The sequence below is a fragment of the Parus major genome, chromosome 13 (assembly GCF_001522545.3).
Source record: "Parus major isolate Abel chromosome 13, Parus_major1.1, whole genome shotgun sequence".
Classification (NCBI taxonomy): domain Eukaryota; kingdom Metazoa; phylum Chordata; class Aves; order Passeriformes; family Paridae; genus Parus; species Parus major.
In genome coordinates, this window is record NC_031782.1 from 14,491,731 (window position 1) to 14,516,024 (window position 24,294).

General features: G+C 39.2%; 1 protein-coding gene across 1 annotated transcript in view; it reads left to right on the forward strand.

Moving 5' to 3' along the window:
• Positions 1-24,294, forward strand: part of DOCK2 (dedicator of cytokinesis 2) — a 154,622-nt gene that overhangs the window by 128,245 nt on the left and 2,083 nt on the right. The window contains exons 35-51 of the mRNA XM_015641547.3: positions 1,132-1,288; positions 2,371-2,411; positions 3,951-4,041; positions 5,074-5,193; positions 6,833-6,922; positions 8,119-8,223; positions 9,012-9,153; positions 10,772-10,853; positions 13,133-13,217; positions 14,686-14,772; positions 15,102-15,278; positions 15,794-15,877; positions 17,800-17,937; positions 19,031-19,158; positions 20,719-20,899; positions 22,205-22,325; positions 23,355-23,497. Coding sequence (XP_015497033.1) covers positions 1,132-1,288; positions 2,371-2,411; positions 3,951-4,041; positions 5,074-5,193; positions 6,833-6,922; positions 8,119-8,223; positions 9,012-9,153; positions 10,772-10,853; positions 13,133-13,217; positions 14,686-14,772; positions 15,102-15,278; positions 15,794-15,877; positions 17,800-17,937; positions 19,031-19,158; positions 20,719-20,899; positions 22,205-22,325; positions 23,355-23,497 — 1,972 coding nt within the window. The remainder of the gene's footprint in view (positions 1-1,131; positions 1,289-2,370; positions 2,412-3,950; positions 4,042-5,073; positions 5,194-6,832; positions 6,923-8,118; positions 8,224-9,011; positions 9,154-10,771; positions 10,854-13,132; positions 13,218-14,685; positions 14,773-15,101; positions 15,279-15,793; positions 15,878-17,799; positions 17,938-19,030; positions 19,159-20,718; positions 20,900-22,204; positions 22,326-23,354; positions 23,498-24,294) is intronic.

Consider the following 24,294-nt stretch of genomic DNA (forward strand, 5'->3'; position numbering starts at 1 on the left):
TATGAATATGTATTTTCTGAAGAAAGTTCAAATAATTATGAGAAGTAAAAAAAATTGTTTTGCTGTTAATTAAAACAGTATATTTTTTAATTAGAGTTTAAAAAAATATTGTGCCTAATGATTATTAATAATTAATTTTTTTTACCTGCTGTCTGGAAAACAATGATGTAGATCTCAATTGATAATTGAGCACTAAGAGGTCAGAACATTCCCAGCTACCAACACAAAGCAGGACTGCCTTGGGGAAAATTAACTGTATCTGTGCCTGACCCAATGCTTGTATCTATAATTATATATGTGAAAATATATATATGTATGTATGTGCGTATATAAATATATATTATACATAAAAAATGCAGCTTGTCAGAGACATCCCAATGGAAAACCAGAATGTTAAGTAGAGGAAACAAAAGAAAAGCAAAGAAAGAAATAATTTCTCATAAGCAAAGAAAGAAAATACTCCTTAACGAGATGCAGGTAATCAGTTAATGATGTTTAAACAGTTAAATGTTATAAAGCTCAGACAGTAAAGTGAAATCTCTACTCCTAAATCATTTCAGCACTTTTGAGAAAGAATATATTCTAATGTTTTGCTAATGTAAATTGAAACTGATGATGCCAAAATATAAATTTCCCTTTCCTGTATTTTTATCAAAAGAGATCAAGCTGCTCTTTTCAGTCTGCAGAAAGTTGATTGTTTTTGCTTATTTCTCAAAGTAAAATTACTCTGGTGATGTCTTTTTTGAGCTAAAATTGTAATTTTTGTTCATTTGAACTTTTACTCACGTGTAAGAGCAAAAAGAGAAGGGGAAAGCATTTTTGTGTTTTATGCTGAGGAAAGGAAGGTGCAAAGTTTATTGCAATAGTGTGATATTTCAGACTTGACTTTGTGATAGCAGAAGCAGATTTATCTGTCCTGAAGCTTTGGCCACATCCTTGAATTCAAAATTGTTTTCAGACAGGAAAAGTAAATGTTTCTTTTATTTGTTTTCCTTTTTATTTATATGCCATCTGTCATCTGAATATCTAAATTACCAACTCACAGAGGGAATCTCCAGTGCATTCTGCAGCTGACTTAGGCCTAATTCAGTATTTGCCATTAGCACTGTACCAATATTTCTGTATTTGCAGCCTTACAGAGTGTGCCAGGCAGCACCCTGGCATTTCCAGCCTGGTGGAAAGCTTTGTGAGCCTGGTGAAAGGGCTCCTGGAGAGGCTGCTGGATTATCGTGCTGTGATGAGCGACGAGAACAAGGACAACCGCATGAGCTGCACCGTGAACCTGCTGGTACGTTCTCTCCTGGATTCTGGGGAGAGGAGGGCATTAGAGCCCATTTATTAAACATGAAGGTAAATCTTCCTGGGGGCAGGAGTGGGTGACAATGTTCTCTAGTGATTTAATCTCTGGGGTAAGAGGTTTTTGTACCCCTTTGCACAGATATATGAGCAAGTCTGAAAGCAGCGCTCACCCATTTGCCACTTGGTTTGTATCCTTCATCCACTTGGATTCTGTGGATAAATAATGAAGTTTGCTGCTCATGTACCTCTGCCTATTGGCAGACTTAATGGGACAATGGGTTCCTGACAGAATCAAGCTGTGATGAGGAGCTGACCCACTTGCTGCTTCAATAGTTAGACTTTTCAGTGTGGGCAGGAAAGCTGCAAGGCACCTTTGCAGTTGGGTGCCAAGAGGTCTGAGGCTCTGACCTTGTCCTAGGCCACTCTGTCCTCTTTTCTATTCCTGTTTTGTAATGAGGATATCACATAGAGAGATTCTCCCTCCAGGAAATTCCTCACAGCTGAGGAGGAACCTCTGCCACCTTTAAATATTACACTCTGTTCCTCAGTAATCACTGTCCAATTTCTGCAGCTCCTCAAGAGACCATTCTTGTCATACATTTTGCAAAGCCTTAGCAATATGCATTCCTGCAAACATGTTATGGTGACAAAAAATGAGCTTTATTCCTGGAACTGGTCCCTTTTGAGGTATTGCACAACAATGCTCCATAACTACATCTGCTTCAATACATACCAGCTTCCACCAAGTGTAGCTGGAGCATATGTTTTATTCTGTAAATGCATTTGGATTACCATATTTTCCTCTTCTCCAATAGAAAAAGCTTCAGTAATGATCCTATTATGAACTAGGAGAAATATATGTATGTATAAAACCATACCTATAACTAATAAAAATATTAATTGAAGAAGTAGGTCCAGGTTTAAACTTCAGATAGTCTGTAAATAATCTACTTTTCATGCTTTCTATGCTTTCTAACTACCAAGAAAAGCAAAACCTCAGTCTATGTATACATATATATAGCATTTTATTAAAGGACATTAGGAGGTAATTTTAAATATTTGTGTCCCTAGAATTTCTACAAGAACATTAACCGTGAAGAGATGTACATCAGGTATGTTAACCATTCTATTGGATCTCTTTTGGAGAGGGCATTTAATATTGTTTTGTGAGTTCTGGTTTTATTGTTGTGCTTGGATTTCTGTATTTATTTTTACTTTACCATCCCAAATGGCTCTGTGGCAGCCCTGGCCTCATCTGCATTCTCACTCTGTTGTTAGCTTAGCCTTCAGCAACTGGGAATCTGTGCTATGTATTCAGCAGCAGCATTTCTTTCCACAAGAATTAACTTTTAGTTGATCAAATTACTCAACATTCATTGTCTATAGTTAAAAATTAAGAAAGTGCTGATAGATTTGGGGTTTCAGGGAGGGTGTATCACACATTTAGGATGGCAGAAAAAACATTCTGGTTTTGTGGAATGGCCCAGTCTGCTGAGTCTCCTTCAATAAGCAACACTCCATGGGCAGGGTTACAGCTGAGGCATTTTCTGTGGGGACTGCAGCTACACAGGTAAATTCCTGCAGATGTGCCATGGCTTCTTCCTGTCTCCAATGGCAAATTCCTGTAGATATGCCATGGCCTCTTCCTGTCTCCAATGGTAAATTCCTGCAGATGTGCCATGGCTTCTTCCTGTCTCCAATGGCAAATTCCTGCAGGTGTGCCATGGCTTCTTGCACTCTCCAAGAGTTCTGCATGTGGGCTGCAGCAGATCTTGCTGCTTCAAAAGCTCTGTTTCCTGCCTGTCCTCTCCTGCAAGATCTGCAGAATAAAGCCCAGAGTCCCAGCTGAAATGAGCCCTGGAGGTGATTCAGAGCTCACCCTGGAGCTGTGAGTGGGAGCGGCGGGGGGAACAACGCTCCCTCTGCGGGCATTGCTGAGGGGAAAACTTTCTGTTGGGCTGGCAGCTGGGGATGGGAGTGCCTTGGACTGCCACAGCAAGCTGTCAGAGCCCCTGTGGCTCAAAACTCCTGGTATGAGTTAGAGGAAGGGATGCAGTTTTCTCCCTGGCTGCTGTAGATGCAGCTTGAGCCCCGTGGTGGGCAGTGACCGTGCTGGAAGCAGCAACGCTGCCATAGGGATCAAGGAGAACATTCGCCAGAGAACAGCTCTTCTGTCCCCAACAGCTCCTGCCTTGGACAGGGACTGCTCTGCCTTTCTGGGCTGGTATTTTCTCCTTTCTGCTTCCTCCTGTTACCTGCTGTGGTTGCCTCTGTGTAGATGAAGAACGTGTGCCTGCAAGCGAGAGGTGCTGCAGGCCAAGGAAACTGAGGCACCCTGCAGGGATATTGGGCTCAGAGGTCTCCCTTGGACCTGGAGTGCAGCAATTCCTCCTCTCTGAGGAGGAGCTGACTGCAGCTCCCTGGAGGAGGATGGCTCTTCCTCCTCTGGAGCACAAAGTTTCAGCACAGAAAAAGAACACAGCAAAGTGGGAACAACCAACCAGAGCTTCAACCCCTGTTGGTGTCCTTGAAGACTCTTTGGGGAGTCACAGTGTGACATCCACGGAGTTTCCTGGTATCTGCAACATTTTGACACTCAATATTCCAGTCGTGTCAGTCTCCAGTCTAATCCTTGCTGTTTCCTCTATCAGGTATTTGTATAAATTGCGAGATCTTCATTTAGATTGTGAGAATTACACAGAAGCAGCATATACCCTTCTACTCCACACGTGGCTCCTGAAGGTTAGATTTTCTAAACTCAATATATAATTAAGCTTTTGCAAATTTCAATTTGATATTCTTAAGTGAATGTCTTAATCTCTGAGTTATTTTCCACAAGGGTATTCAAGATTCTTGTTAGAAATACTGCAGTAGGTCATACAAAATTAACTGTTGAAGTTATATTTTCAATAGGTGATTAAAAGCCATATACTGCTGAAACCAAATATGGTAGAAAAATAGTTTTCTTTCCAGTGAGAACATTGTGTACAAGTGTAGTTTTCATTTTGGTAATTTCTTACTATCCTAAACATAACAGTTATGAAAATTAAACACAGTTCCAGCTATCACAAAGGGAGATCTAATTTTTAATTTAAATATAATGGATTACATAACCAAGTTGGCTTGCTTTAGTAGCTGGTAATTAATTATCTTTCACAATAACTATTGTTCATTATCAATGTAACAGACGGTATCACTTAAAATGGGCAGTAAGATCAATTTCCACTAAAAGGACACATTCCAAATTTAAATGTTCTTCTGCAAAAATCTGATATTTCTTATGGAATTTACTTTAGTGCAGAACTATATAAATTTTTGCTATCCTGCTTAAACTTCATTTTGATTTTCTGTGATCATACAAATATAAAATATATTGTCTGTTTGGTATAGACAAAGATAACAGTATATGAAATATTTTAATACAAAAAATATAACTCAAGTCAGTCAAGATGATAGGACTGAAAAAAAGACCTCATTTTCTTATGTGGATTTTTATATAAAATTTGTAAGTGGGGCAAGGATGGGCAGGCATAACATTTTATAATATTTTTTTAAATATTCTGCCTAGTGCTGGTTATCACATGAAATACACTATTTGTCTGAAGAGGCAGTGAAAGCAATCACTGCACCTTTCCCACTTTGTCTGTGGATGGGTAAAAAAGACTTGGGAACAAAACACTTAGAAGAGCCCAGGGGACCAGACCTCGTGGGAGGGGGAACTTTGATGTGGAACATTGAACTGGAAAATTCTTTTTGATGTGTTCTCATCCTCAGTGGTCGGATGAGCCATGTGCACCCCAAGTTATGTCAACAGAGTTCCAGTGCTCACAGACCTACAGACACCTGAAAGAGAATTTATATGAAAAGATCATAGAATACTTTGACAAAGGAAAGGTAGGTCTGGAGAGTTCTTCCCCTCCAAACCTCTCTGCTGCGCTACTCTGAGTACTCGTGTTTAATGAATGTGCCCTGTATAAAACATTTGTGAGGAAAAGCTGCTTTGAAATGTGGGTCAAGCAAAAATTGTGTCCTGGAGGCTTATTCCCAGAGCACATCCATTCCATAGGAATATGTTGTTTCCATGACCTCATTCGCAGAGAAAGAGGGCTAATGTCTCAGCACATCGTCACGAGCATCTGTCAGGCACCATGAAACACAATAAAATATGGTGAATCTTCTTTCCCTTACAAAGAAAAGAGCATGGACTACACAGATTCCATTTCTAAACCACTCAGCCCTTATCTCAAAAAATCCAGATGGTTCAAAATAGACATATTTATTTCAGACAGGACTGAGAATTATATCCTAAACTTAAAATGTAGTAGATTGATGCTCACTACCTCAGTTTAGTTCAATTTAAGACAAAAAAAAAGTTAATAAAATTACCTGTCAGTGCAATGGAATTAGAGCTGAGAATTTTGGAAATAAAGCAAAGGACTAGAAAGCAGGAAGAAACTCTGCAGTGCCACATAATGAATCCCATGACCCAATATGACCTTTAAGTCATTATGTCTTGTTCAGACATAGCCAGAGGTATAAAGGGGGAAGGCAGTTCTTTACTACTTCGTGCAAAAGAAGCTCTTCCTATAATTCACAAGGTAGAAAGCTTCAGCTTCAGCTTCTCAGGTTTTCTGTTGGCATCTGCAGTAACTGCAGTGCAGCAGTGCCCACCCACTGGCCCAGGAGAACAAAACCCTCCCAGGTCCTGCTCTGCAGCCCCCAGCACTCAGGCTCAGCCCAGGGCCAAGGGCTCAGGGTCAGGAGCACCTGGCCAAAGAGCACCTGGCAGCACGAGAGAACAGCCTGATGTGTGACTGCCAGTGCCAGGTGCTGCTCAGGGACACCACTGTCCTTTCTTTCTGAATAGCTGAGGAGCCAGAATGTGAGAAATATTCTCAGGAGAGGGAGCTTTTTCCTGCTTTAAATCCACTTTTGTGAACTGCCCACAGCAGATGAGAAAAGCAGTCCTGGTCTTTCAGTGCCACTCATTGTCACAGGCAGCTGTTGTGTGGAAAGGACAAAGCTGCTACTCTGGGCAAGTGGAAATTTAAGACTTGTAGTTATTTAGCTGAGGAGGAGAGCTCTCATAGACAAGGCTCCCTGTGATTATGGATGCTGCAGAATATTTTGTTAAATGGTGTGTGTTTTAAGGACAGGCAGGTGTCAGTCCCCTCATAAACTGCTCTGTGCTTGGGGTATGTTCTGAATGTCATCACCTCTGTGATTTAATCTTTCTTTTTCTTTAATGTATCTGAAAGGTTAGATGATTTTTTTTTTTTAAATGTTACTCTAATAATAAAGTAGGTTTACTTATTCCTTACTGTAATGAATCATAAAACACTTTTATTTTTTAACATTAATCTGCTTTCCTTAAGTTTATGATTGCCCTGAGTCTTCCACTCTAAATGTGCAGTTAATAAATGACTGCACTTTAAAGACAGCATAATCAATAAAACTGCAGTTAAACTCTGATGCATTGAAAACTTGTTTGTTGGTACTGGATTTACTTTTTGAACGTGTGGTTGCATTGCAGATGTGGGAAGAAGCCATATCTTTATGTAAAGAACTTGCAGAGCAATATGAAAAGGAGGTTTTTGACTACGAACTTCTAAGTCAAAACTTGGTAAGACTATATACAGATCTTCAAATTATTGCAGTCACAGAAATTAGTGCTTTTCAGCTATCAAACAGCAGAGCTGCCTTTTAGCTTATGGTCTAAAATTGATTTTTAATTCATTTGTTGAAGAGTTCCTGTTTTACTGCAGCAATCCAGTGGTAAAGGTTCATAAATAACTGTTGGCTAAAGTTGCATGAACATCTGTTTATTGAGGTATTTTGAAATGTCTGTAGATGAAATAAACATGTTCTCACCTAGGGAAATTTAAAGGCCATGTTTTGAAGCTTCTGTACTGCCCTAGGGTAGAAAGAACACCTGGATGAACTTTTCCCAATAAATTTTTCCTTCAATTTTAGCAGCGTGGATCTTGACAAGCCTGAATAATTCTGTCCTAATTGGGACTGTGGAAGTATTACAGCATAATGAATTAGAACTAGGTCCAAAGGATAGAAGGAAAATTTTGTAGGAAAACAAAATATTCAGTTATTTGTTTTCATTAAAATTGAATTAATCCAAAAAGGATCCCACCCCCCACAAATGTGGTTTTTTCCACTCCCAATATTTAATGTTTGTATGATTTTTAACAGATGTTTAGGGTTCATTCAATAGATATCCCTGAATCCTCCTCAAAAAAAACCCCAAAACAGCTGTGGGAATCAAAACATGATGTTCTGGAATGGTGCTGTGTATTAAGAAAGCTTCTTCTGTTCTGTTTTTATCATGAATTAAAGGAGATTTTTGCCAGTTTAAGTTGCAGTGCAGATCTCACAGATATAACACCTTGATGACACTTGGTATTTTATGGATGAACTTGTTCTAAGCCCTTTACATGGTTTGTATCCTTAATAAGAGTCTACAGTAAAAATTGGAGTTGATCCCATACCTCGGGAAACATTTGAGGCAGGGACTTTTTCCAAATGTATTATTTCAGTAATGTTATCAGTGGCCAGGATGACTTTGGTGTTTGCTTTTCTCCTAAGTGAAGGGTAAGCCCAATTCTGAGGTCAAATATTAACACTGAAGCCCATTTTGCTGTGCATTATATTTGCATATAAATGTAAAATGTTTAATGTCCCCCTGCAGCGTCCTGTGTGAAAACTGATTATTGCTGTAGCTCATCAGCTCTTGCATGTGTAGTAGAGGTTAAAAATGCACAGATAAAACCCCCAAACACAAGTAATTACAGTTGGTTTTGCTTTCAGATCCAGCAAGCAAAGTTCTATGAAAACATCATGAAAATTCTGAGGCCTAAACCAGACTATTTTGCTGTTGGATATTATGGCCAAGGATTCCCAACATTTCTAAGGGTAAACCTGATTAATTCTTACTTTTTCATTTACTTTCATTCTTCTTCTGTTTTCCTCATGATTAATGTCCAGATTCCTGTTTTTTACCTCTAATATGCTTTGAGCTGATATGTTCATTGTACTCCTCTAAGTTTTTTTTCCTGAATAGCAACAGTCCCTACTTTAGGACAACTGTGGTAAGTTTGAACTGGTTTTATTCAAATATGCTGAATCTACTCTCTTTTCTTTACTTTTCTCTGGTTTTCACTACCATGAGGGAAATCCAGACTCCAAAGGGTCTGGTTTTACAAAGAAACCTGACAAACTTAGGAAGTGGTGCACAACTGGACTGTACTGTAGTTTTTTAAAAGGTCATTGTTTTAACCACAGTAGTGCATGACTTCAGAGCATACAAATAACCTAAATATTTTATATTTCTTACTACTAAAACCCTCTGTTACATACAACAATTAATAGGGAGGCTTTTTTCACTCTTGGAAAGCAATGGGAGTCTTTACTTCCCAAGTTCAAAGGCCAAAGCTGCCTTGAGAACAGTGGGAAAACAGTGAAATGATAGGTGGGTGTTAAACCAGAGTTATTGTTTCTGAATAACAAAACTTTGAGTGCAGAGTCTCTGGAGAGTCAGAGCTGCTTTCCAGTACTTGGTCAAGAGGGTGTTTGGTTTTAGAGCTGATTAATACTCAGAAAACAGAAACATCCATTCCAAAACCAGAACCCTGCTGCGTCTTTGCACCAAACACCATGAAAATGCAACTCCTGGCCAGGCAGTAACTCCTCATTCCTTGCAGAACAAAGTGTTCATCTACCGTGGCAAGGAGTATGAGAGGAGGGAGGATTTCCAGGCCCAGCTGATGAGCCAGTTCCCCAGTGCTGAGAAGATGAACACGACTGCAGCGCCCGGAGAGGATGTGAGGAACTCTCCTGGTCAACGTATCCTCAGACACGTGGGGGATTGGAGAGGGAAGGAGGGTTGGGAAGATTTGTTCTTAGCATGAGTTTATCTGTGTGAAACCAGAATTTCCTGAGAAGGTTGAAAGTTTACTGACGTGGCAGCTCAGTCTGCAGTTTGCACGTCCTCCATGTCTTTTCTGGTTTGTTCCTAAGAGAGCTCCTGTTTTTCTGGCAGTTCTAAGGAGTCTGTCTGTTTCATTAGTCATAGAATCATTTGGGTTGGAAAAAACCTTTGAGTCCAGCCTTTAAACTTGTTCACCCATGTTCCCAAGTGCCACATCTGCATGTCTTTGAAACCCCTCCAGGGACGGTGACTCAACCACTTCCCTGGGCAGGCTGTGCTAGGGCTTGACGGCCCTTCAGGGGAGAAAATTCATTGTAGTTCATACATGCTTTAACTTTATTTTCTTCAAATGGCAAAACCAAGTGTCACACACTTGAAGAGACACAGTTTAAAGCAGCAAATTTTCTGTTACCTCAAATTCATAGCTGTTGTGTCTTGATATTAAATTCATGTCTTCCTTGAGCTGAGTGCTCTGACTGGCACCACACTTCAGTGTCACCTCCATTTCTTGGCACGTCTCAGGTCCCTCAGAAGTTTTCTCAGGAAAATTAACTTACAAATGTTGTTAACTTTTAGAATGGCCTCAATTTTTCTTGGTTAGAATAACTCTGATTATCTTTTTCTTCTGATTTGAGTCATTACTGACTGAGCAGATACGAGATCACCTCATTGGATCAGACATTTGTTTTTGCAAGCTGATTTTCCATTATTAAATTTCAAGGTAGTGTTGTAACACTTCACAGACTCTTGAGAATTTTCTGGTGGAACTTCCTGGAGGAGAAATGGAATAGTTTCTTTTCACACCGTTGGGACTTTAGTGGGATTATTACAGGCTTGTCTAAAACAGTACATTAAGCTTGAAAGCCAGGCTCTCCCAAGTCTGTCTTGCCTCTTAACTAATTAATTTTTTTTTGGAGAACACATGCTTCAGTCCTTAAGGTAGAATTTGCTCATCTATTTGCAAGGAACAGGAGATAGGCATTACTTCTGCAATTCTGCAAAAGGATATGACCAGAGGGCATGACTTTCAAACACACTGAAATATGTAAGGATGTGATATATTTACTTGCAGTATTCAGATTTTAAAACAGCTCTTCTATAGAAAAAGGAAATCTCAAGTAAAAGGGCTGTTCAGTTACAGATTTCAAAATGAAATGTTAACCATCATGACTTTATGCATGCCTAAAGCTACACAGTGAAACTGTTAACATCAGATGTGGTTGATGTTATTTTTGTAAGTTGCCTAAGCTTAAAAATTTAATGAATGAGTCAGTGTGATAAATTCAGCTGCAGATATTCAAGCTCAGGAAATAATAAAAATATGCAGTTCAGAATTAATATGTCTTCACTGGTTACTACTGGCAGATTTTTCCTTTTTTGGCCAAGGGAACTCCAGAAATGAAACCCTGAACACTTCAGATTTTTCCTCAGAAAATGTCTTTTTTTATTACTATTATTATTTTTATTTCTCCTGCAGCCTATGGTATTTCATATTAATAGTTAATAACATGCCCTTAACTTTCACAATTTCAGATATCCAATGTTTTACAGTGCAGCCAGTCCTAGAGGAGCAGCCTAGATTCAAAAATAAGGCAGTGCCTGATCAAATAATAAAGTAAGTGAATTTCTGTAGTAGACAGTATAATGAAATCAGTCCATACTCCTGAACTGACAATTACTTTGTGAATTCAGTCATTTGCCAATGAATCTTGGAGTTTTTGTTGTCCTTATTTACTGACTTAGGTATTCACAGAATCAGAGAACAGTTTGTGAGGGAAGGGACCTTCACAGGCCACAGGGACTTTGCTCAGAGCTCCATCCTCAATCTGTCCTGGATATCCCCAGGAATTCCATGAAAGAGCCTGCACCCATCTGCCACTGAAGAAATAACTCATGGATGCAGGGCAGGGAGGTGGAATCTGTGCTTTGTGTGGAAGTTACTGAGTTCTCAACACAGCTTCTCAGACAAGGGGTGGAGAGAGGGCTCTTGGAGGGGACTGGCAGTGTGAGGGTGGTTGAATGAAGGCTCTTGGATGATAAGATCTTGTTGTATCTTGTCTGGTCCAGTGCAGAATACACGGTGGCAGAATGGTTTCTGCTGGTGCTATGCAGTATGGGTTTTGTAAAGGAATAAAGGAAATTAATTGACCAAAGTATTTTGAGACCAGACTGACCAAGAGCTGCTTCCAAACCAGTTGTGCCCTTGGTGTGCAGTTCTCTCTGTGGAATCTTAACTGAAGCAGCAACTGACTCAGAGTGGAAAAATATGAATCACCTCCCCACATACACCAAAGTAAATAAAGCAGATACAAGCACAAGTTTTGTGTGACAGGACTTTAAAATAAACAAATAAACACAGACCAAAAAACAACCCAACCCCAAAAATCGTTGTTCTAATTTCGACTTGATTCATTTTAAAATCAGTAACTTGAAGGCAGATTATAAATGTGGTCCTGTTGGAGCAGATTTCGGTGTAGAGACAGACACACTTCAAACTGCTCCAGTTTATGTAGCAAAGTGTTCCATGTAAAGTACAATCTCTGCTCACAGGGGAGATTTTGTAATGGTTTGTCTCAGCTGCAGAATTCAACCAAACTGCAGATTACATCTGGGCTTAAAGATTTACTTTTATGAGTTTACTTTATTGGGCATTTAATTGTTTGTTACATTACGTGGTAACAATGCATTTATTCTATCAAAGAGCTTCAAAATATCTGTCCTTTCAGATGGAACTGCATAAAGGGATCTGACACAGTATGGCAGTATTTTCCAGTTACTTTTCTTTACTGATGAAGAAATTCTTAGCAGTTTGGCTCAGAAATCATCATTTCCAATGAACTAACATACCATGGTTTGCTTAACTCGGATGTTTCCATTTGTTTTTCTGGGCTTTCAAAACATGGTTCAGTTTTACTGGAAGAGATTTCTGAGATTTATTTTTTTTTTCTGCAAAATTAGCTTTTATTTAGCAAGGGTTTAAATTTAATTGATCTTTAAAACAAATACTAAAAACACAAAGGAGAGATTTTTCTGTGGACAGCAAAATGCTTAGCCAAAACTCTGCAGTTCCAGTGCTAAAAGCCAAGTGGTGCAAATTTAGTGGAAAGATGTGCTCATGATGATGGAAAATGAAACATTAGCTCAATAGAATAGACCATAACATGAATTTGCAAAGGATTCTTTACTTACTATTATTATTATTGTTATTGTTATTATTATTATTATTATACATTCATATTCTAAATTACATTATTATTATTCTACATTATATTATTATTATTATTCTACATTTATTATTTTTTTTTTATTTTATTTTTTTTTTTACTTGTTGGTGTAGCCCTCTACAAGCACTTCTATACATTCTATTATCTATCTCAAGAAATCCTTATTCATGGCTTCAGCTGTTTAATTTGTTGAATGTTGTTCAGCATTTTGAGCAGGATTTCTGGACAAGATTAAACTGCTTTGTCATGTGCCATGTTCCACTCCAGGTGAAAATCCCTGCTCTGCTCAGTCAGTCAGAATGAAAGAGACTCCTCTCCTAAACCAGGATAAAGCTGGCAAGCAGGGCATGTGGCCCAGCAAGAGAGGAAAAATCTCTTCTGGTCCTCCTGTAGATTTGAACATTAATCTGGAAGTTCTGGAATTTTTATACCTGGGAAATACACCCAGTCACAAGCTGAAGTTTAATACTTGTAAAATACTGTGTGTTGACCCTGATTTATAGATAAAGTAGCTGCCTCCTGAGTTTCCAGTAAAATCCTTTTTTTCTGAGCAGTAAATTTACTTTTAATTAAAAACTCAACTACTCAAAATGAAATATTTCTCTGTGATAACAAGACCCATTAATTTCTGGTTTCTGTATTTTACAATATAAATTTAAAAATCTTTCAGCTTTTATAAGTCAAACAACGTGCAGAGGTTCCACTATTCAAGACCAGTCAGAAAAGGATCTGTTGACCCTGAAAATGAATTTGCTGTAAGTAAATTAACGACAAGGTGATGGATGTAGTTCTGGTAACTAACTGAATTTTGATCCTAGCTTCTTTCTTAGGCTCAGATTAGTCATTATAGACAGCTTAACTTTAAGATCTGGTTCAAAAAAAACCTTCTCTATTTCAGCACGACCCCTGTGTGCTTAATTATACATCACTGTTCCAGCTGCAGGTAAACATTGTGCACTTAAACACATTCATTGTGCACTTAAACATATTCAGCATGTTTGATGGTACAGATTTTCATTAGGAAACAAGGTGACATGTAAATAAATACCAAATACTTTTGCAACACTTCCATCAGCTGCCAGCTGGGCAATGAGGTGAGTGTTGTCTGCTTTCATCAGTCCTGTGAAATCCTGACTGCTGAGAGAATTGCCTTTGTCATTTTTACTCCCATTCTTAAAGATGGAATGGCCTTCACTCTTCAAATATTCTAAAAAATCTACACCACCATAAATTACTTTTCAGTGTTAAGTATAAAAATGTGGTGTCTGTGTTTTCATTTTACAGGTATCTGGTATTTTATGGTTTGTTTTGAAAAGCAGCCTATAGAAGCCTAAAGCTGGGAAAAGCTGGGAAAAGCCATTTCTTTCCAAAATGTACAATTTCTGTTAGGTGTGTGCTGATTAGCAAAGTCAAGACTTGCTTGTAAGAGCTTCCCACCTGCTGTTAAATCAACACTTCAGACACAAACTCTACCCTGACATCCCAGAATGTGTTGTCAAGACTCAGGATGCACCTTGGCTTCCTTTGCAAACTGGAGAGTTTTGGGCCCATTTATAAATGTACCTTGAAATGGTTTTACAAGAACTAAATTGTTGATGTTTTCATTGCTGAGGACAATAGATGAGATCCATGTTTCCTTCAAAAAGGAGGAAATTGGGACAGCTGGAGTGTCTTAATTACATCTGTTATGGGTCTTTCAGTACTGGCAATTCCAATGAGCTGATATTTAAATAAGGAGCAGCAGTGGCTATTCCAAACTATTCTAAAATACCAAAAGCCAGTCTTGTTCAGAAAAGAAAAATGAGAGGAACCAAACCAAAGTCAGAATGCTGGCACGTTGTTATTGGGCTATTACTGCTTTTAATTGCAGAAATACCTTTTGAATGTGGAGAGAGGAAATATAATCTGGGTAGAGGCAAGAGCAGGTCACTCAATGACAGCCATTCTATCTGCAATGGCAAAAATCGGAATACAGACTAAAAGATTCATGGGTAATTTTCTTTTTCCCTTGCTTTGCACAGGCTTTGTGCCTGAAGATGACCTAATCTGAAATCAGAATTATTTTTTTAAGTTGCTATTCTAGATTTAGTTTGCAATGTCTTTTTATGCAAAAATAGGCATATGTTTTCCATCTACATCCATTTCACTCTGACATCTCAGAAGGCAGAAGAGATTAAAGTTTCAATCCTGAAGTATCATTTTCTCCTGCCATGTTTTTTATAGTCTATGTGGATTGAGAGGACATCATTTGTTACAGCCTACAAACTTCCAGGAATCCTGCGCTGGTTTGAGGTGGTCTCCATATCCCACGTGAGTATTAACGAGCTCAGGGCACATCCAGCTTGCAGCTGTTGAATCCTCATGTACAAATCACTTTGCAAAATTAATAACAAGGCTTCTGCAAAATTATCAACAAGTTACTTCTTTTTATACATACAAACCCATTATTATTTACATTTAATCTTTCTACTGCTCAATACAGGATCGATATCTCTTATGCCTGATTTATAGTTTGAGAATTGAAAAGCCTGTGTGGGTTTGTGACTTGCAGAACTGTTGTTCATGTACGTGAATTTTATAAAACCAAAAAGGCCTGTTTATATCTGTATGAACCTTAGAAGTGTTTTGTTCCTTTACAGTGCACAATTAGTCCTTTAGAGAATGCTATTGAGACTATGTCCATGACAAATGAAAAGATTTTGATGATGATTAACCAGTACCAGAATGATGAGAACCTCCCTATTAATCCACTTTCCATGCTTCTGAATGGAATTGTTGATCCAGCTGTCATGGGTGGCTTTGCTAAATATGAGAAGGTAGGAGCTTTTGAGTCACTGCAAAGAACATTCTCAGGTGCATCATTTCATAATCCTCCTACATCCCTTGTTAGAGTGGCAGTGCAGTGGGGATGGGGAAGAGGAAAACCATCATTCCATCAGTTAAGGGATCCTCATATCCTCCTTTCCTGGTCATCTCTGTCTTTGACAGCAAAGCAGAAAAACTGAAGTTATCAGTTGATGTAAATCATGATACTCCAAATCTGTGCCTTTTTAGTTTCACTGTAAACTTAATAAAAGGAACAATGATTGGGATTCATAATAAGGGTCTCCAAGTCAGAAGTGCTGGATAAAGGCCAAATAGATCTTTTTACAAAGTGCACCTCAGTTCCCAGCTGCCAGAGGGAGGAATTATCACAGCAGCATCTGGCTAAGGACCATGCCTGTGTCTCTCTTCTTTGATGACCAGTCTAATGATCAGGAGGTGTGAATTAATGCTTGATTTCTTTACCTGTCAAAATGATGGACTGTATTTATTTATTTTCTTGTCTAAGGCTTTCTTTACAGAAGAATATATCAGACACCATCCAGAGGATACAGAAAAACTGAACAGACTCAAAGATCTGATTGCTTGGCAGGTAATTTCTCACTGACAGCCAGCACTGAGGCTTCACCAGGGGTTCCTTTGTTCCATTCCTGTCTTGAAGGAGAACACAGCATTGAGGTGATTGTGTCATTTCCACTTTTTTTTAACCCCTGAAAGGTATTTTGTAGAACACATCATCTGGAATGGTTTATCAAAAGCCATGTATAGCAGGCTACATTTATGGTTAAAAGGATTTCCAACTTGGGTTATATTCTTGAAGAGAAAACTGAGAGCATGACAAAAGTCATAATGATTTCATGAATTTCTGGGGTTGCCAAATGTCAGAAACTCTCTTGGGGCATAACTCTTTCCTAGAGTATTTGTTCTTTGTGGAGGATTTTTTCCTTTTTTTCCCACTAAAAACATTAATGTTGTTTGGTTCTCTCAGGAATTATTTTCATGTTCAGTGACCCTTCAAGATTGCTGCTATGTGTTTTCTGTGTGGCTAATAGTATGTAAGATTATTAGGAAATATTTTTAAGCTGTATCTCCAGAGCAGAATATTCTCCCTATATTGGCATAACTGGGGTTATTTGGGTTTACTATTTATTACTTTATACACACTGTACATATGATAAGACAAGCAGCCTGCAGAACCCTTTTGCCCTCAAGGAGGAAAATGCACCAATGGAAGGTGGTAGCAGAAAAAACTATTTTTTTGCTGAGATTCAAGGGAAAATGGCTCTTTCTGTTGACCTCATAATGATAATGGAGCAGAAAAACACATGGCCTCAGAAATTATCCATTCTATTTCCATTAACCAGTCCAAAACAAATCATTGCTATCAACAGATAAGAGGGATGGTAAGAAATAGTGAGAATTCATCTGGGATTTTACTATCAGAAATGAATGGCTCAAGCTGTTTCTCCTCATGTTCCACTCATTTTTTGTACTTACTAAAAACATCCCTGGAAACATCCAAGGTCAGGTTGGCTCTGAAGAACCTGATGGATTTGAAGATGCCTCTGTCTATGGCAGGGGGCTGGACTGGGAGACCTTTAAAGGACCCTTCCAGCCCAAACTAATCAATGATTCTATGATTGTCTCTCTTTCATAGATGAGAAACAGCAAAAATTTACTGTTTATTCCTCTCTCAGGTTTGAAATTCGTCTTCCAAATACTTTTAATGGAATTGTTTCTACTATTTTCTTAATGTTTTTGAAGTTTCTTCCTGTTTCATTTTGATTCATCCCAGTTTGGTTATTTTTTGAGTTGTACCTTCACAGTTTCTCCTGTGTCACTGCCCACCACAGCTGTGTGTGGTGTTGTTTTTGGGCCATCAGAATCACTCAGTGAATTCAGTGGGATTGACTGACCACAATGTCACCTGGCATTAGGAAATAAGGGGTAATTTCTACCTATCCCTGCAAATCCCTCTAAGGAGGACAAACAGATCTGTCAGAAACAGATGGGCTTTAATACCACGATTTTAAAAGTTATATTGGAATTGCACTTCCATAACACATGATCAGCACGATGGTGGACCAATGTTCACAGCATTTACTGAGGCAGGACACAAAAAGGAAGCATGGAATTGAAGTGGGTTTTACAAAAAATCCTGGATATTAATGCAGAAGAGTTGAAAGCTGAAGTAAAGCAGTTAGAAAAGGTTAGTGGCAGAAGGGGAGCTAAAAGTATTGTGCACAAACCTCATAACATTAAAATATATAAAAGAGAGAAAACAGCCTCTGTGAGGCAGCCAACATTTTTCAGAAATTTCCTGGGAAAACCCATTTTCCATGAGCCTTTTCCATCTTGTATTTGCTGCTCCAAGCTGAGATCAATGGACAAATCCACCTGCCAGTCACAGGAGGAGTTTTGCAGTTGATTTCCCAGATAATTTAAACAGAGCCACAGAGGTTGTTGGACCCACTTGAAAAGTCTCACCTTTTTCCTTCTTTTGTTCCTCCTAAGATACCTTTCCTTGGGGCTGGAATTAGAATTCATGAAAGAAGAGTTTCTGATAATCTTCGTCCTTTCCATGACCGGATGGAGGAATGTTTCATGCACTTAAAAGTTAAAGTGGAAAAACAATATGGAGCCAGAGAATTGGTATTATTCTCCTTTTAACCTCTACCTCAATTTCTCTTTATTTAACACACACCTTGTTCTAAACAAAAACATGCTGGGTTTTTTTTTGCTTATGGGTTTTCTTGTGATCTAAAGGTAGTAAGATCTGGGTTGTATCATCCGAGAGCTGATTCAATTCTCTGATCAAATATTCCTCATTCTGGAAGATTTTGAGTATATTTTATTACAACTTAAAATTGCAAGATTTTTCAGCTTACTTATTGAGGAAGTAAAAGCAAGTTCTTATGTTTGTTCTCTTTGTAATTTTTCTTAGTGGTTTAGGCCTTTGATCTGCAATTGATGTCTCCCTGTGCCAGCCACTTCCAGCTGTGTTGTGAAGGAAAACCTGTCATGTGTATAATACTATAAATATTAGTTGAGAGCAAACTGAAATATCTGGGAATTGAAGGATAACTTCTGAGAACAAACTCCCAAGACAATTCTTGAATAATATATTCTATCTGAGTTGTGCAGGCTAGCAAGAATGACATTGCCTGTTTTTTTGTGATTAAATTCCAGTTACTTTGGTAATTATTTTATATTGTTGCTTTCAGCACTGATGATTTTATAATAGGATTTATTTCTTCTTTTATAGGGGGAAAAGCAGCAAGTTGCTAACTTAAATTTTGGATATGTGCTATATTATACACCTGTATAATTAAAATTCTATGTATCTATCTGAATATGGTTTTTATTTTGCATTAATAGAGGCCGTAATTGCAATTATTTACTTGAAATCATGTAATTGCAATAATAATTACAATAACAGAGGCTGTAATCCACAACTGGAAATCTTGCCTCTTGTTTGAGGCAAGCACTCTTAGGGACCAGCACTTAAAAAACCCAACCTATTTAAAATTTTGCAGAGAATGAACTGTGTGAATTGAGTTTGGGAGGTTTGAAGTGTAAGAATTCACCCAGACCCAGGATAAATCACAGTAATTAATGGGAGCAGACAACTTCTTTCATGCCAAGTGTTAAACATCTGCACAAGTCTTCAAGGGCAGGTGTGAGAAGGATGAATTGAAGATCCAGGCTTGTTTGACAGGATGTGTTTCTCTTTTCCATCCTGTAGCCAGAGTTTGATGACAAGAGGGTCGGGCGGCCAAGGTCGATGCTGAAATCCTACCGCCAGTTATCCTTCATCTCCATGTGCTCCATCAGTTCAGACTGCAGCACTCCCAAAAAACTTCCTTCAGAAAGGTTGGTTAGAAATACAGTACAAATTCTTTTTAAGTCTTGGTTTTTAATCAGTTTTATGAGACAAAACAAAAAGATTTGTAAAAAAGAATGAAGACCACTAGAAGCCTTTTAGGACTATACCAACATTATTTTTAACTGTATTTATCACTTCCTCCAGGCTGAAAACTACAGTGTTTCAATCTTAATATTTCAATCTTAAAATGTTCAATTCTCATTAAAAAAAATTTTAAAAAAAAGTGGCATTTAATTTTCAGCAAGTAAGTATTTTAAAAATTAAATTACATTTTAAAAATGTACCCAGATCTGGGGTTTTTTTATAAGTTTCTTTTTATACAGGTTTTAACTTAATTAGCATCTTTTTGTTTGTAAAATGTGAATAGGAAAGAAATAATCTTTACAAACTTGAGGTGGAAGATTTTAGTAAAGTCTGTAGGAATGTAAAATGCTTTGTCTAATGTGTTTTAACTGCAACACTGGAAAACAAAAAGACTTTTGAGAGAACAATTATAGGTATGGCTTTTTCATCCCCAAATTGTTTTGTTCCCTTTATAAATTATCTTTCAGGCACACAGAACTTCTTCCCAAACGAGGTACATGTAAAACTGAACTTGTTGAGCAGTGTTTGGTTATTTTTTAAACATCTGATCTCCCTTTTTGAGTAGTTCACTTGGAAAAAGTCCAGTGTATGACCCTAATGTGGAAGGGTTGGCTCTTAAGACACCCCTTGCTCTACTTTGAGATTCCTGAGGCTGCTCCTGCTGCCCTCGAGCTTCCCCTCCAGAAGGGTGGAGCAGCCAAACCTCATTTGTGTGTGCAGCACAACAGGAGACCTCTGACAGAGCCAGACAAGCCCTCTGAAGCATCTGCACCTGGTTTTAGTTTTTAGGATGCTAATTTGTTTCTAGGAAGTCACAGGTCACCAGAGTTAGCACACTTCTTGATTTATCAATTTTTATGTTGTAACAAGAGTTCCGTCCCATGTTCCAAAGGTTGAGAAGGGAGTAAAGCCAGCACCAATTTTATGGCTTTTGTTTGGTTTTCTGTTTTGTTTGAGAAGTAGCCCAATTTTTAAAATGTAAAAATTAGAGGAAGAGAGAAGGTGGAAGGGGGGTTAATCTCTAGGTCCATGCATTCTTGTCCAGTATAAATAGAATTTATTTAAAACATGGCAGCAGATAGCCACACTCTGTTCCACTCTGGTTCTTGTCTTGCTTTCAGCATCACCACACATCAACTTGCCATGTGAGCTCTGTTCAGTTTAGGAGTTCTTAAGCTGATGCACAAATCTTTAAACAGGGATTTGAGCTTGTTTTAATATTTTACCTTCTTCGCTACATTTTAAGATGGTGCCACACTGCCCGAAGGCATCTTATTTGTATCTCCAGTTGCCAGCTGCTGAAGCACATCAGATACTTTTTGCCAGCAGTTTGCAAGGCTGAATAGAAAGCAGAAGGAAAAGAATGACCTGCATTTATATTTTATGGGGAAATGACATCAGAATACCAGCAGCTTTTAAAATATCACTCAGCAACTTGTACTTTCTTACTTTTGCTCCTGCAGCTTTGATCTGGAAGCAGTGCTACCAAAGCAGGGAAAAGCAGAATCAGAGGAGACTGCTCCGCAAAATAATCCTCATCCTGAAGTCAAGATGAGAAGGTCCAAAAAAAGAACAAAAAGAAGCAGTGTGGTGTTTGCTGATGAGAAGACAGCAGCTGATATTTCTATCACTGACATGAAATGTGTATGTTACTGATTTACAGTAGTGTTTTATAGTCCATGAAAAAGAGGACATTACTCCTTTCCTTAGAAAAAGAAAAACATATCCCAGAGAACTCCAGCTGTCATAAGGGGAAGGATGCAGGATGCAGAGATGATCTGCCCTGCCATGAATGAAACATGCAAGATGCTGTGGAGGAAACAAATCAGTGAGAAAATCAGATCATCTCTCCTGGCTTCTAGTGACAGATACCAGAGCTCTGAGGCTGCAGATTCTGCAGCCTGGTTAGCTCAGAAAGGAGCACCGTGTGGGGAGGGTTAAGCTGCTTTCCTGTGGAGAGACAATTGACTGTGCTGACTTTTCATGGCAGCTCCTCACAGTCAGGGCTATTTCAAAAGTGATGAGCCCTGTACGTTCTGTACCTCGTTATGGAACATGCAGCTGCTGGGAAACTGCAAGATTGCAAACACTGCTCCTCAAATGGTGCCAGACTGAAGTTTGGAAGCACGGGCATCTCTCACTCCATAGATCATCCAAGGGCTTCTATTGCTCTGCTGGATCATTACAGTGACTTATGTAACTTACACTGGGCCTTTTTTATAGACAGAGTTTAATCCTCAGGAGAATTTTATTTTAGTATACGTCCTCTAAATACACAATCCCCATCTAAATTAAAAAGCCTGGGAGTAACAGATTGTTGAATTACATGGAGGGAGCATAAATAATTTGATCAAAAATGTTTGAAGAAATCATCAAAGGTAAAATGAATGGAGTAGAAAGTCAAGACTGCTGGAGAAGCACAGAGAAACTCATGGATGATTATGACTGTCTCACACTGCATGTCCTTATGCAAAGGAGAGATAAAGCACAGTCATGCTTTGAGAAGCACTGATACACAGAACAAAATAACACCTTTGGCTTTAGATGTAATTAGATAACACATACACCAAACTGTGGGGATCCCACTGTGCACTGAGTTAGAGGATTTTCTTCTGCTTCAAAATAGCAGTGACAAGGCTTTGGCCAGCAGCCAAGCTGGGCATGTTAATGCAATAGAAAAAAATGTTTTCAAAACTTCATTTTACTTTGCAGATCACACCCAGAGTTGTCTGATGGTATTATGCCAAAAATAGGGTAGAAATTCAGATTTCGGATCACAGATTACTTCTGTAACTTTTTTAGAATTCTTTTTTTCTATGTAGAATGAGAAGTTTTTATCTAACTATAAATTATCTGCAAAGTTGTCGCATGTTTTTAGATTGTACATAATATGATACATGAACCAAAGTCTCAGTTCATCATTAATGCTGGGGCTTTTTTATTTAACAGCTGTCTAGGAAATACGAGTTCATGAGTGACACCAACCTCTCAGAACATGTGGTGGCACCTCAGAAAACTTCTGTCCTCAAGCAGATGAGCACTGTCAGTCGTTCCATGCCAACTATCCCAGGTAAGGTGCTTACACCAGGGTGAGAATTCTGAACTTTATTAGGATGGTAAAAAATCAGCAATGTAGGGTTTGCTCCAAGCAGGGCTGGCAGCTCTCTCCACCCTTGTGAAATCCACTGGGATATAGATTATAACTGAAGGGTGTACTGTGCTTGTGGGGCTGGACTACTCCAGATGCTTGGGAACACCGTAGGACCTTGTGCCAAAATGCAAATTCTACAACTGTTGCTCCTGGAGCTCCGAATTTCACTTCCTTGTACAGTGTGAGCATTCCTGCTGAGGAAAGAGCATTCCTACCTAGAAAGAGGCAAGGTTTATTCAGCTTCCCTGCTCTGTAGGGTCTCAGGAGCAGAAACAAGGGCTCACAACCAAGGGCAGAGTGTGACACAGGGAGAAATGCTCCCTGCTGTACTTTGGGGGATGAATATCCCCAAAGGTTGTCCCATAATGGGATTTCTGCTTCTGCTTTTGAAGCCAGAGAGGAATCCCATAGATTGCCTCACCATGGGAGGCAGAGGAAGCAGGATAACACAGCTGCCCCCAGACAGATGGGTGGTTTGAGAAAGAAAAGAGCAAAGTGTGACTAAAGCTGGTGGTGGTCTCTAGGCTGAGACACACAGAGAAAACAAGCCCAGTTCCAGTCTCTTTTACCCCCTTGTTCTGCAGGACATCCCATTTCCTAACCTGCATTTCATCTATCCCTCTCTCTGTCCCCCTTTCCAGATGCCTGTAACAGATGTTTAGCACAACAAAACAGACTGCCATGGCCCACTTCTTTGTCATGTGTTTATCTATTTTTAATTCTTTGGCCAGATTGGTTCTCTTTTTTTCACTGTTCAGTCTCAATGTAATGAAATTTATTGTTTCTTTATTATTTAATATTTTATTCTAAGGTTAGAGTTAGATTAAAAATTACTCAGTTTTTTCTAGTCATTGCAGTAGTGCACAATTTTGAGTTCTGCTTTGTCTTACAGTCTGACTCTCCTCTTTTGGTTTTGTTTTGTGTAACCAATATTGTTTCCATTCTAAGGATTAACTCTGTCTGTCAGCACCGTGGCACCCGATGAAACAATTGCCTCACACAGGCTGAGCCAGCCAGTGTTTCCTTCCACCTCAGATGGTGACAAGAAAACCTTCAAAAAAAAGAAAGTGAACCAGTTATTTAAAACAATGGTAAGCCCTGTCTGTTTGTGGAGGGAAAAAGAAAATGTTCAAAAATCCTGTGCTATGAAAATTAAGTATTTTTGGAACAAATAGGCTCCTAAGTCTTTTTTCTTGATGCTTTTGTCAGAGAATGGGGTGGAAGCAAAGCTGGCTGTGGCAGCACTTCCAGTGAGGGAGGGATGCTGGGATGGAGGGATGCAGGGATGGAAGGCTGGAAGGCTGGAGGGTTGCAGGGTACAGGGATGGAGAGGTGCAGGGATGGATGGGTGCAGGGATTTAGGGTTGCAGGGATGGAGGCTGGAAGGATGGAGGGATGCAGGTGTAGAAGGACGGAAGGATACAGAGGTGCAGGAATGGAGGACTGGAAGAATACAAGGATGCAGGGATGGATGGGTGCAGGGGTGAAGGGGGGAGGGATGCAGGGATGGAGGACTGGATGGATGGATGGATGGATGGATGGATGGATGGATGGATGGATGGATGGATGGATGGATGGATGGATGGATGGATGGATGCAGGGATGGATGCAGGGATGGATGCAGGGATGGATGGATGGATGCAGGGATGGATGCAGGGATGGATGCAGGGATGGATGAAGGGATGGATGCAGGGATGGATGCAGGGATGNAGGGATGGATGCAGGGATGGATGCAGGGATGGATGCAGGGATGAAGAGATGGATGCAGGGATGGATGAAGGGATGGATGCAGGGATGGATGGATGAAGGGATGGATGCAGGGATGGATGCAGGGATGGATGCAAGGATGGATGCAGGGATGGATGCAGGGATGCACCTGCGTGTGCAG